The following is a 12,862-nucleotide window of genomic DNA, read 5'->3' as shown; positions in this document are numbered from 1 at the left end:
TTTTTTTGCTTGTTTGATTCTTTATATATATATATATATATAAACCCATTGAGCAACAAACTCAACACAATATAATTACCGAAATTCACCAAAAATTAGGTGTGGGTTTTTTTGTTTGTTTGTTTTTGTCGTTGTTGTTTTTGTTTTTTAGGTAATTTTTTTCCCAGTCGAAAATACACATCAGTTTTCAGAGTCAGCGTCTTTATAATTCTAGTAATATCAGATATAGTTCTTATGTTTGTCACTGAATCTGACAATATTTCACAGAGATCAACAAGTATCTGTGGACCGGATATGATGATTCCAGGTGGCGTCTGATAGCAACATCAGCCAAACTGAAAGCTTTCCTCTTCCTATGAATAGAAATAATGACGTGTACTTTCGGATTTCAGATTTCGCGTAGATGATGAGAAAACATTGATCGACGCTATAAGGAGAACTTATTGGCCTACAACTACAACATGGCGAATCAGGTGGTTGCTTACATCCTTTGGTTTTTCTTGGGGGTTTTCGGCGTCCATCACTTCTACCTCAAACGAGACAGACAGGCGTTTGTATGGTGGGCCACGCTGGGTGGAGTATTCGGCCTGGGATGGATCAGGGATTTTTGGCGTCTGCCTGACTACGTTAAAGAAACCAATGAAGAAGACCGTTACACTGGGTATCAGACAGAAAATGAAAACGTGGTACCTACAACACAAGTGACAAACGAGGCCAATCAGAACAGGAATGGAGACAGGAGACCCAAAATGAGCTTAGTTCGCTTCGTGGGAATGATGACGATGGGATATGTCTTGGGTTACTTGGTCATGTTCCTTTTTCCACAGGAAGTTTTCAAAGAAGGTAACAGGATCCTGGTCAGAACCTTTTTCCTCGTGGTGCCACCCACAGCAGCAGCTGCTGGTCAGTATCTTTAGAGTATAAAAAGGCCAAAATGCATGTAAAATTCTGCTCCCACCATTTACATAGCCACCTTCCCTTCACACTGATGTATGCATGCAAATTTGCACATATTCTGCATTAAGAATAATGTGACCCAATAAAAATTTGGTTATGCACAGGACCCAGGTCCAAAAAGTGATCTGCTATCCAGTATTGCTATATTGTACAAAATACAAGTCCAGTAGCTGTCCAAAGATAATTCTCATACTGGCCCAAACCAACAGTTTACCGTCTCAACTGGAAGTGAGATCTGTTATGTATTTGGGTTTTACACCAGTTGCGCATTAGATTATGAACACACTCACATGTACACACACATACACACACACACAGTGGTAGACTGGATGTGCACTCATACACACACACAAAAGCATGCATGCAAATATGCATACACATACACAGACATCATATACACTCCTGTAAAAAAAAATATGAAAAGATATGATGTTTTGTGGTTTCTCCTGCTGTCATTCTCAAACATACATTCAAACATGGACCCTCCTCCCTCCCCCCACTCCCTTCCCCCACTCCCTTCCCTCCTCCACCCTAGTTCAAGCTTGTTTGTTTCACTCTTTCCTGAGAGCTAACTGAAGCTGTAAAACACAAAAAATATGTGTTTGCATATGAAAAAAATTTTGTATAGATACATGTATACAAGTGTGTTTTTGAGTTCTTAACTTCTTTTGAGCAAAGATTTATGCATGGGTCATTTTTTTGTGGGATTTTGAGTGATTTTATTTTTTGATTTTTTTAGCAACTGAGTCTGTGGTCAAGATGCATTTCATTTTTGTGCAAGCATTCTAAGGCTGAAGCATGTGTGCATATATGATTTTGTTTTGAAAATGAGATGGCCTTTACAGTCAGCATGGCTTCAAACAACATTCAGCTGGGATATTTTGTTTGCAGGGGTTCATCTGGTGGGCAACATCGGACATCTCCATGTTTCCTTTGTTCGCTGCCTGGTGGGATCTGCAGTGGGTGTCTTCTGGCAGCTCGATGATCCTACCAACATCGGGGCATCATGTTTCTTCTCTGCTGTCTCTGTCTGTGCCTCGGGATACCGCTGGAAGCCCAGCAGACGCCGGAAGAGCAAGTGTCGGCGACTGACTGTTCTGTTTGTCTGTGGGATGGTTTATCTGTCCATGTGGGGCAGTGCTCTATATTTCAACGCCACAGTGACCACCAAAGATGGAGAGTCAGTCCCACTGAGAGAAGCTCTGAACAACTTCTTCACGTCCCCAGCATGGACCCAGACCAAGGAGAGCTTGTACCTGATCTGGCAGAACATTAGAGTGAATGGCTGGCGCACTTTCTATGAGCAACTTGTCCAAAGTATAGATCCACAAGGAGAAACCAATGCATACAGGGTGAGTTGTCCTGGGTTCTTTGAGTTGTTCTTAAGTGTTTATTTCACTTCACTTCAGACTGGGTCATGGTTCTTGAAGGCTTAGTGTTGATTATTCATTTTGTTCTTTTTTTTGTGATGGTGGCGGGAATGGGTGGGGGTACATTTATTGTATGGTGTGTGTGTGCATGTGTGCGCTTGTGAGTGTGAGCGTGTATGTGTGTGTGCGTCACTGTATGTGTGAGACATTAACATTGTTCCTGAAAATGATCAAAGAAAAAATACTAGTAGTAATACTACTACTGCTACTAATAACAGTAACAATAATAACGATGATGTTGATATTGATAATGATGATGACGATAATGATGGATACCTATATTAGTATATTGCACTCTATCCAAAAAACTGCTCAAGATGCTTTCAAAAACACATGTTATTGTATATACCACATCACATCAAAGTTATTCACACACATACACAAAGCAGACTGTACACACATAAACAATGTATACATACATACAAGCATACATTCAAACTATGGAATCCATAGCATTTTTGGTGTCCAAATTCCAATGGCCACATCCGATCCCTATATAAGCCTTTTAGGCGTCCACTGCCCACATCCGATCCGTAGATTATCTTTCTGTTATTTACATTTAAAACCCACTAACCTTACTCTACCCTTTTTTTGTTTTTTTTTTATTTCAACTGTAAGCCAAGTTCTCTGTTTCATCAAGGTCATACCCACAGTTCTCTGGCTTTTTTGTTGTTGTTGTTCTTGGTCAACATTGTAACTGGGTTCTGCATGGTTCGTGACTTAGCTCATGTGGGGATTGATCGTCTTTCTTTCACTGACTGCATACTGTAACTTACCTGCCTTTCACTGTCCTTCGCAGCACAGGATGATCAGTTTCATCGTCTGTGTTACACTGAATAAGGAAATATATTTAATTACACATACTTAACCGTGACCCACTAGTGCAGAAAGAAAATTTCCTTTCATCAGCATTGGTGTAACATCCCAATTAGTTCCTCCGCACCCTGCCTACTTCTGTAGCTCAGCTGAGGAAATGTCCCCCATGGGAAATCCAAAAACATCCCTTTGGGGACATTCTTGGACGTTTCCACATGCTGTTTCGGCCCCCTCTGGCACACCAAAGCACCCGTCTCAAAATACCCCCCCCACCCCCCTCCCCAGCCCCCCTCCCACCAAACCACCACTAAATTTTATTCTGCATTTGTTCTCGTGCATGCTTGTGCATGCATACATGTGTGTGTGTACATTCACTTGAGTGTGTATGTATGTGTGTGTGTGTGCGAGTCCGTGTGTGTGTGTGTGTGTGTGTGTGTGTGTTGGAAATTGTGAGAAGAGGAGGAAAAGAAGTCAGGATGTCAAAGGTCCCGCAGGTCAGTGTTCCCCAAGGCCTGCATTCCCCCAAATTTATGTTTTCTGGGTCTTTGTTTCCCCAGCTCTATGTTCCAACAGATCTTTTACCACTGCTCACCACTATTTTTGGTTCCTTTCATACAGTATTGGACTTCTTGGCAGGATTTTGCTGTTTACTGACCACTGCTTATCATTACTGACCACTGCAGATCACAAGTGACAACAATAAAATTTTTAAAAAAAGAATCAGAATACAGCATTTCATTTTGCAGTGTGAAGACTTTTCGACCTGGTATGACTCATAACTGATTGGTACTGACCGAAAGAGAGAGGGAGACACAGAGAGAGAGAGAGAGAGTACTCTATTTTAGTTATAGGGGGTACGCTTTGGGAGAGATTTTCAAATAATGTCGGTGGATGACTGAAACAGCATGAGGGTGGGGGTGGGGGACGTTCTTGGACAGCTTAGGACACTGACTAGTCCCCTGGGGGATGATTTGGGACACTGATAAACCCCCTGGGGATGCTTTAGGACCTATGGAAGGGGAGGGGCAGGGGCAGATTTGAGACATTGCATTGGGTCTGACACAGCAAATTTTCCCAACATTCATGGTTTTAGCCCAGAACATGACAACAGTGCCAACTTATCCGTTATCGGCGTGGAAACCTTACTGGGGCACAAAATTTTGGTTGACATATATGTGATCCACTTACACGAGGTCGAGTTAAGCGGGGAAATTTTACAGAGATAAAGAAGGCGGCTGGCTGGGGCCAAAAAATGTGATGACTTACCCGATGGGTTGACTTCAGTGAGGCAGACTTGGGTGGGGACAACTGTAATGACTTTTGCTCATGAAAACTTTTCTACACAGATTATGTTGATCCAGATAGTGTTGAGCTGTTCTTACTGACAACTGTGTCAATCACTCAATGTCATTATGTTTCACGACTGAGTATTTTACACTTTTCAAACCCAGTGTCTTATTTGGCATGAAACAGAACTGCTGATAGATGCAATAGCTGAATGTTTGATTTAAAGTGTTAGACTTTCAATCTGAGGGTCCTGAGTTCAGTTCCAGTTTTACGCTTGGTGGATTGGGGTGAAGATTTTTCTTGTCTCCCAGATCATCCTGGAGGACCTGCCAGAACCTTAATTCCCATATGTAGAGAGAGAGAGAGAGAGAGAGAGAGATTCACATGCAAAAGATCAAATACACATGTCAAAGATCCTGTAATCCATGTCAAGTGTTCTGTAGGCCATTGAAAAATCTATACCCAGTATGCACATCCCTTCCTGTATGGAGGTGTACACAGTTTGCATGTAAAACCCTACTGGTAGAATGAGATACTGCTGAACATTGCATTTGCAATCCATGAAAGTACAAAAAAAAAGCAGAATTGCCCATTGGTCCACAGACCAATGACAAAACCCATTTCAGAAAGTCTCTCATTTTGTCAACACAAGTTGCAAGGCCTTTTGCATTTACCTTTGCTGCCCAGATTCTTTGAGGGCCTCTAAACATGGCACTGCTCAACACAATGGGAAATCTGTGAATGAACAAATAAACAAGAACTGAACATGTACACTTATCCTGTTTCTTTCATATATAGATATTAGATGTCATGCATAACTCATTCGTCCATGTGTCCAAGCATTGCCCTGGTGTCAAATTTCATTACATCAAAGTGGTGTACATTCCTGTATATACTACAATCAGTATGAACTAATTTACAATATTTTCAGCTGTGTCCCCATGTGTCAGTTTGGTGGGAAAAACAGTCAGTTTCAGTATATTTTCTTCATTTTTCCAGCTCAATTGCAGGGGAACCTGTTGAGGCTGTAATGGGTTAACTAGTTTGATTTTCTGTTTTCTGTGAAAGCAGAAACTGAGAAAGAATAAAAACTCAGTTCGAATAATGTGCTTAACCCATTCACTTCCACTTGTTCTGGAATGTATTTCTGGCGGCTTCATGACTTTTAGAGCTGTTATCTTGCAATGTTTTGTAAACGAAAATAAAAGTATGTTCATTTACCTTAAAGCTTTAAATCAAATGTTTTGTTTGTGTCTCCCTTCAGCAGAAAAGAGTTATCAGTCCCACAGTTGTGCCAAAATAGTTATTGCAAATACGCATCTTTGGCACTAAACGGTAAACTGTATGTTGTAGTGTTGCAGCTTTGGCTTTGAAAGGGTTAACATGACTGAATTGTTCTTTTTTTTCTCTCTGCAAAGACTGTTACTGGGGGTAAATGACTCGTTTAATATTTCATTGTTTTGTTTTGTTTGAGAACAACTTTGGAGGAAAGATGAATTCCATTCAGATGATGTGCTTGACATATTTGAAGTATTCTGTGCTTTATGTGAGAACAGATTTTGGGGGTGAACGAGAACTCCAGCCAAGAGGAAATCAAATCCAGGTATCGGAAGCTGGCGAAGGAATGGCACCCAGACAAACAGCAAGATCCCTCCAAGAAAGCTGCAGCACAGGAGAAGTTTCTGCAAATCCAGAAGGCTTATGAAACGCTTTCCAATATCAAAAGTCGGCGATCACAGAAAAACAAGAGACGATCGCACAGCGATGAGCTCTGAAATTATTGATTTCTCTTGAATTCAAGAATGTGTTCATCTCTGTTAGAGATTGTTCCAGCAAGAAATAATCTGTTGATTATCTGCTTATTTGTTTTGTTTTGGGGTTTTTTCTTTTTTAGTGTGTTCACTTTTTTTGTTCTTGTTTTTGTTGCTTTAGAAGCTGTATAGAATTTTCATGTTTTTATTATTAATTTATTAATCCCAGTATGAAATGAAATGATTCATCCAACTGCAATACTGTATTTTCAGTGTAAGAAACATGTGCAGTTATGTATATGAGAGCTTCAGCATTTTTGACTCACTTGTTTAAACAAAGTGAGTCTATGTTTTAACCCGGTGTTTGGTTGTCTCTGTGTGTGTGTGTCCATGTGTCTGTGTGTCCGTGGTAAACTTTAACATTGACATTTTCTCTGCAAATACTTTGGCAGTTGACGCCAAATTTGGCATAAAAATAGGAAAAATTCAGTTCTTTCCAGTCATCTTGTTTAAAACAATATTGCACCTCAGGGATGGGCACAAAAAAATAAATAATGAAGCCTAATTATATGCAAACTGCATTTACTGTTATATTTTTTGTATTCTCTAAACTTGGCACTTTGATCTGATATTCTGACCCAACAACAAGAGCAGTCATTATTTTCATTTTTTGTTCAAACAGGAACTTCTTTTGCTAAACATGGAATTTTTATTTATTTTGCAAACGTTTTGGTGCAGATATTAAAAAAGGGAAATTACTTTGTAATTAATGCTAGGGGACTTAATTTATCACAAGTGAGTCTTGAAGGCCCTGCCTCTCTTGTTCTGTTATTTTTTTGTCGTTGTTGTTTTGTTTTGTTTTGGGTTTTTTTAATGTATTTCAATACTTGTGAGAATATACATGTAAATAGAAGAATCTATAATGTGAATGTTTAGCTCAATGTATTTCCACTTTAAAGAGTGCATTAAAAAATACTATGCAATTCCACATCTGAACGTTTGCATGCAGCACATTACTCATCTGGTGTCTGTTTAAAAAGTGATTTTGTAGAAACACCTTAGTTTAATTTAGTGTCTTCATCATTGAAAAAAAAACAATGGTCGCAACTCTCTTTCCAGCTGGGGAAATGTATTAAGTTTCTTTGGGCTTCAGAGAGAAGGGTTGATATTTTGGTCTCAGATCTACGTTTGTCTGGAGACTGACCAGCTTGTTTTCACCTTCCATTTGTATTTTGACAGTAGTTATGGTTTGTTTACAGGCTGAAAGCTAGGATTGTTGTATCAGTTCACAGGTTGGTGTCAGGAAGGTTTTATGGCTAAACATTTTTATATCTCAGATCTTTGTTGTTCTTGTTCAAAATGGTTCTGTTTAAGTTTACTCATGAGGCGGTCATGTCATATGTATGAACACTGTACATATGAACTAATTAAAATGTGAATTTTAAAGAAAGGTGTAATGTATTTTGCATAGACTCAAAAGAAACACTCCCCTAAAGTCTGATTTATCTTTTGATAGGAGAAAAAAGTCATCAGATATATGCTAAAGAAGCCATTCTCTGGGGGGTGGGGAGGTCCCATATATGTGTGAAGGAAATTAATCTCCTACAAGAAAGCAGATTTCTACATTTACATACTTTTGAGACAAACAATCCAGCATATGCAGAAGACTGTCCGTAGAAAAAAGTGGCCACTACAAGCAAAACATTGGCACTTTTCCAAATCTGTGTAGCCATTTGTTAGATATAAGAAGAAATTTTCTCCGACATCTGCAGCATTCCTGCTAAGTGAACTGTGAAATATATTTTCTTCTCTTCTTCTTCATCATTCGTGGGCTGCAACTTCCGCATTCACTTGTATGGCCACGAGTTGGCTTTAACATGTATGACTGTTTTTACCCCCACCATGTAGGCAGCCGTACTCTGTTTGCGGGGGTGTGCATGCTGGATATGTTCTTGTTTCCATAACCCACCGAACACTAACATGGATTACAGGATCTTTAGTGTGCGTATTTGATTTGTGTGCGTATACACACGAAGGGGGTTCATGCACTAGCAGGTCATATGTTGACCTGGGAGATCAGAGAAATCTCCACCCTTTACCCGTGAAAGATATTTTTGATATTTCATAAAGTGATACTATTTCTCTCCGACATCTGCGGTATTACTGTGATGTGACGGGCGCCATAGCCGAATGGTTAAAGCGTTGGACTTTCAATCTGAGGGTCTAGGGTTCGAATCACGGTGACAGCACCTGGTGGGTAAAGGGTGCAGATTTTTACGATCTCCCAGGTCAACATATGTGCAGACCTGCCAGTGCCTGAACCCCCTTCGTGTGTATGCGCAAGCATAAGATCAAATATGCACGTTAAAGATCCTGTAATCTATGTCAGCGTTCGGTGGGTTATGGAAACAAGAACATACCCAGCATGCACACTCCCGAAAACGGAGTATGGCTGCCTACATGGCAGGGTAAAAACGGTCATACACGTAAAAGCCCACTCACGTATATATGAGTGAACGTGGGAGTTGAAGCCCACAAACGCAGAAGAAGAGGAAGAACTGTGATGTGAACTATAAAAGATATTTTTGATTAAATGAAGCTGAAAATTCTGTCAAATCTTTGTGTGTCTCACCTGTTTTGTACTTGTTTCCTATCCCCCGTGGGGATGCCGGGGGTCTTACACTATAAATAGGATCTCCTCATTCTGGAAATTCTGTGCTAGAAATTTCCTCTTTTCTCTTGCTCACTTTATTTTTGTTTCTTTCTTTCTTTCTTTCTTTTTCTTCCTTTACTGTTGTCTGCTTTTTCTGTCTAAACAGTCTGAGCAAGCTTTAACACTTTTTTCTGCAGTCTGTGATGTACTATCTGTGCTGTTTTGCTCTGGCAATTAGGTGGTGAGCTTATAAACACAGGGATGGGCACTAGTTGTCCATTCTGCACTGTTATTTGCTGATATGGCCTTTTTATGTTTTTTGTTGTTTTTGTTTTGTTGTTGTTGTTGGCTTGGAAGTATTGTTTTTTCCTTGTTTTTTTGTGTGTTTTTTTTTTGTGTGTGTGTGTGTGTGATCTGGGAATGATAAATTAAGTTGAAGGGCTGACATCCTCAGCATGGCCTTGTCTTATTTGCCCGAAGGAGCTAAATGTTTAAGGTAATGTGTCATGAACTGTGTTTTGTAGGTTTATCTTTGTGCTTTTTTTAATAATTTTTTGGTTGTTTTGGATATGACAGTTTTGTGTTGACTTGGAAAACCATTTCTATGGTTTGTTTGACAGTCCTGATATGGCCCTGTGCAGTCGGCTGGACTAGAAGCAACAATGAACAAGTCTCCATGAAAACGTATAATGCATGCTTTTAATCACACAACTCTGCCTGCAGTCTGCAGGGCTGTGAAGAACTAGAATTTATCATAATTATATTTTATCAAGCATTTCATATTTGTAGAAAATTACTTTTTGTCAAGTACATGATGCAGTAGCACAATAACAGCTTATTGTTAATAATGTTTACAGTGAATACCCTTTGATTTATAATGTAATGCCATTGTTATACAAAATATGTATTACAAGTGAAAGTCAATGTTGACAAATGTAATTATGAGACTTACCTTTTAATCATATATCTGCATTTGCAGTCTTCAGGGCTGTTATTTAATCAGAGCAATACATATATGTCAGCAATTTTTGTTTGTCAAAATACATAGAGCTGTAGCATGTTGTCACATGTCATCTGACTATATTATAAATATGATGTTCATAATAAGTGAGATTAAAATTTTTGCTTTGTAACATAGTGCCATTGCTATGTAAAATCTATTTAACGTGTGAATTTCAATATTGACAAATTTCAGTTGAAGATGGTATATTTATGCTTGATTGTTAATTTATATTGCTGCATCAAATGTATACTGATGTTTAATGCTATATAAATCCATATTTACAAAATGTATTTGTACTTCCTGAAAAATTTGTCCCCAGTAATGCAGCTGTCACCACTACACAATAAATTAAAATTTTTCATACACCCTCACATATCACAGCTGTTCAGTGGAAAGAAGGTTTTTGCTTTCTAGCTGCTTATTTGTGCGCAATGTGAAAAGTGGGGAAAAGGTGAGAGGTAGAAGGCATAACTTTTTGAAATCTTTCAGAGTACTGGTAAACACTAGGACACACCAGATTACTTGAGCAAAATTACTTGAAAAATATTTTCAGCAAGAGAAAAAAAATCTTTCCACAAGAAATGATGTTGCAAATGATTGAACCTTGGGCCATAGCCAATATTTCCACAAAATGAAAGAATATTCTGCTCTCAACCCTTCTGTGTATGTGTGTTAATTCTACTGACAGACAGAACAAATTGGAAATTGTCTCCAGCAGAGGTCATTATTGGATACATTGTGCAGATGGAGATACAAAGACATGCTTTATTTGAGGTTTGAATAGTTTTGATTGTATATACATATATTTTCAGCTTTAAGTAGCCATATTCATACACATGCTTCATTTGAGGTTTAAGTTATTTAGTTGTGCTTCTTTTGAGGTTTAAATATGTGCATGGATATGCTTCATTTTGGGTTTTAATAGTTTGAATAGTTTAGATTTTGACATACTTCATTTGAGATTAAAATAGTTTGAATTCATATACATGCTTATTCGGAGGTTCAAATATAGACATGGTTTATTTTAGATTTAGATGGTCTGTGCACATAGGCATGCATCATTTGCGGTTTTCAGTTTAAATATAATCTTTGCCTGCCTTGTTTTTGCTGAGACATTATTGGATTAATATTGTTGTCCTACACTTTAATTTGTCAAGTTTAATTGTAAAACTTGTTCTGTTTAATTTCTGTTCTGAACAAAATTGAAGATTTTTTTGTTTTCAGTGTCATTTGCCTTATTCTTCTTCTTCTTCCTCGTTCGCTTCCCATTAGATGAGCAGCCCTGTGTCCTCGATGAAGGCTGCCATCCGTCGCAGCTCCTCCAGGGTGCCGTACAGTTTGGCTTCCACTGCTGTTGGTGTTGGCCAGTACTTCCTCCTGGATGCTGCATGCATCCTACAGTCTTGAAGGATGTGGTTGGTTGTCATTGGTCCCTCGCCACAAGGGCACTGTCCACTCTGTCCAATGCCAAATTTTGTGTGCATGTGGTGGAGCAGGTGGTTCAGTGTGAATAGTCTGGTGATGGTGAGGTTGCCCACTTCATGGTGTTTGGTTGGCCAGGGTGTGGATGTGCATGCCTGTGATTCAGGGTCATGTTCAAGTCGAGTGTAGTGTGACTCGTTACTTGGCGTCTTGCTTCAGCCAATCCACACACAAGGCAAATTCTACTGAGGAAGTCATTACAGTCTCTTCAGCAATCCCTAGTTATCTTTTTAACTCGGTGCATTTTGAGAAACACAAATCTTTAGCTCCAGCAGTTTTAGTTTTACATGATGTTCTTTTTTTGGAGGGAGATTACATATGTCTTGAAATATCGAGACTGCAATTCACTGACATTTGTTGATGCTGCAAAACAATCTATGATTTGTTCAAGGATCTGGGGTTTGTGATTTTTGGAAGGTGTGTCTGTCGGAATGCATGCATGTGTGTATGTGAATGTCAAAGTCAAGTCAGAGTCACAGCTTTATTTTCAAAGGTACTTTAAATTGTCAAAAACTTAATACACACACACACACACACACACATATATATCAAACCATCAATAACTTTCTTTTTTTTTTTAAAGAGAAAGATGGTCTAAAATACATAGGTGCACACATACCTGCATGCAGACAGATACACACTCGGACACACATACAACCAAATCTGGGTCGTAATATTATAGACTCACTTTGTTTACACACACGAGTCAAAAATATTCAAGGATTTCAACAACATGAAAAAAATTGTTCAGAGACAACACAAAGAAAAGGAAGAAGCTAGAAACAAAGACTGAAAAAGAGGATAAAAAACATGAAATTTCTGGCATAGAATCTGTTGTTTTTTGTTAAGTAATTTTTGGTCATGTAAGAAATAATATAAAGATGTGTCTTGTGTTCATTAAGTTTTTAAAGACTTCTATAACCTGTGTGTGCTAGCATGTGCATGTATGCACATGCGTGTGTGTGTATTTTCTGATGGTAAGTTGAGTGCAGGTGGAGAATTTACAAAGTGAATCAAAAGACAAAAGTGAAAGCCACAAGTGGCAAAATACAGTGTTCAAACAGAGATGATCATGAAGTCCAGTTATATTTAAGTGACAGAGAATCATCTCTGAGATCATCTTGTGTGTTCTGGTGCAGTGAATAGCGTATAAGGAGAACAGAAATAGGGAACAATGACCATTGACTAGCATTATGTTCACAAACCATCTATGAACAGAGTGAAACTATCTGCAACTGAATCTGTTGTAGTAAATTCTCACCAGCTATCATTTCCACCCCTCACCTTTTCAGCTATTATGGATTGAAAATGAAAAGTCATGAAAAGATGCTGACTGGTGAACTATGAAACAGGCAAAAGTCCTTAAAGATGCTGAACGAAAACTGGTCACCAATACATGTGTTAAAGGTGTTAAATTAAGCCCCGACACCAGTCAGCATCCATCTGTGACCTGTGCACAGGTTTTGAGATTTCTCCAATACAC

At 38.8% G+C, this 12,862-nt stretch overlaps 1 protein-coding gene across 1 annotated transcript; it reads left to right on the top strand.

Annotated features, from left to right (window-relative positions):
• The first annotated feature begins 293 nt into the window (after nucleotides 1-293).
• Nucleotides 294-8,651, top strand: LOC143285884 (dnaJ homolog subfamily C member 22-like). Its single transcript, XM_076593332.1, has 3 exons — nucleotides 294-903; nucleotides 1,849-2,309; nucleotides 6,047-8,651. The coding sequence occupies exons 1-3, from the start codon at nucleotides 462-464 to the stop codon at nucleotides 6,263-6,265; spliced, it is 1,122 nt and encodes a 373-aa protein (XP_076449447.1). The 5' UTR covers nucleotides 294-461; the 3' UTR covers nucleotides 6,266-8,651.
• The last annotated feature ends 4,211 nt before the right edge of the window (nucleotides 8,652-12,862 follow it).

Source organism: Babylonia areolata, chromosome 1 (assembly GCF_041734735.1).
Source record: "Babylonia areolata isolate BAREFJ2019XMU chromosome 1, ASM4173473v1, whole genome shotgun sequence".
Taxonomy (NCBI): Eukaryota; Metazoa; Mollusca; class Gastropoda; order Neogastropoda; family Buccinidae; genus Babylonia; species Babylonia areolata.
Note: the sequence above shows the minus strand (reverse complement) of the source record. Positions and strands in the feature narration are given on the sequence as shown.

Excerpts from the sequence above, each read along its gene's own strand:
- LOC143285884 (XM_076593332.1), top strand. The coding sequence starts at position 462 with ATGGCGAATCAGGTGGTTGCTTACATCCTTTGGTTTTTCTTGGGGGTT. Across the intron at positions 904-1,848 it reads ACCCACAGCAGCAGCTGCTG|GGGTTCATCTGGTGGGCAAC; the intron begins GTCAGTATCTTT and ends TTTTGTTTGCAG. Across the intron at positions 2,310-6,046 it reads GAGAAACCAATGCATACAGG|ATTTTGGGGGTGAACGAGAA; the intron begins GTGAGTTGTCCT and ends ATGTGAGAACAG.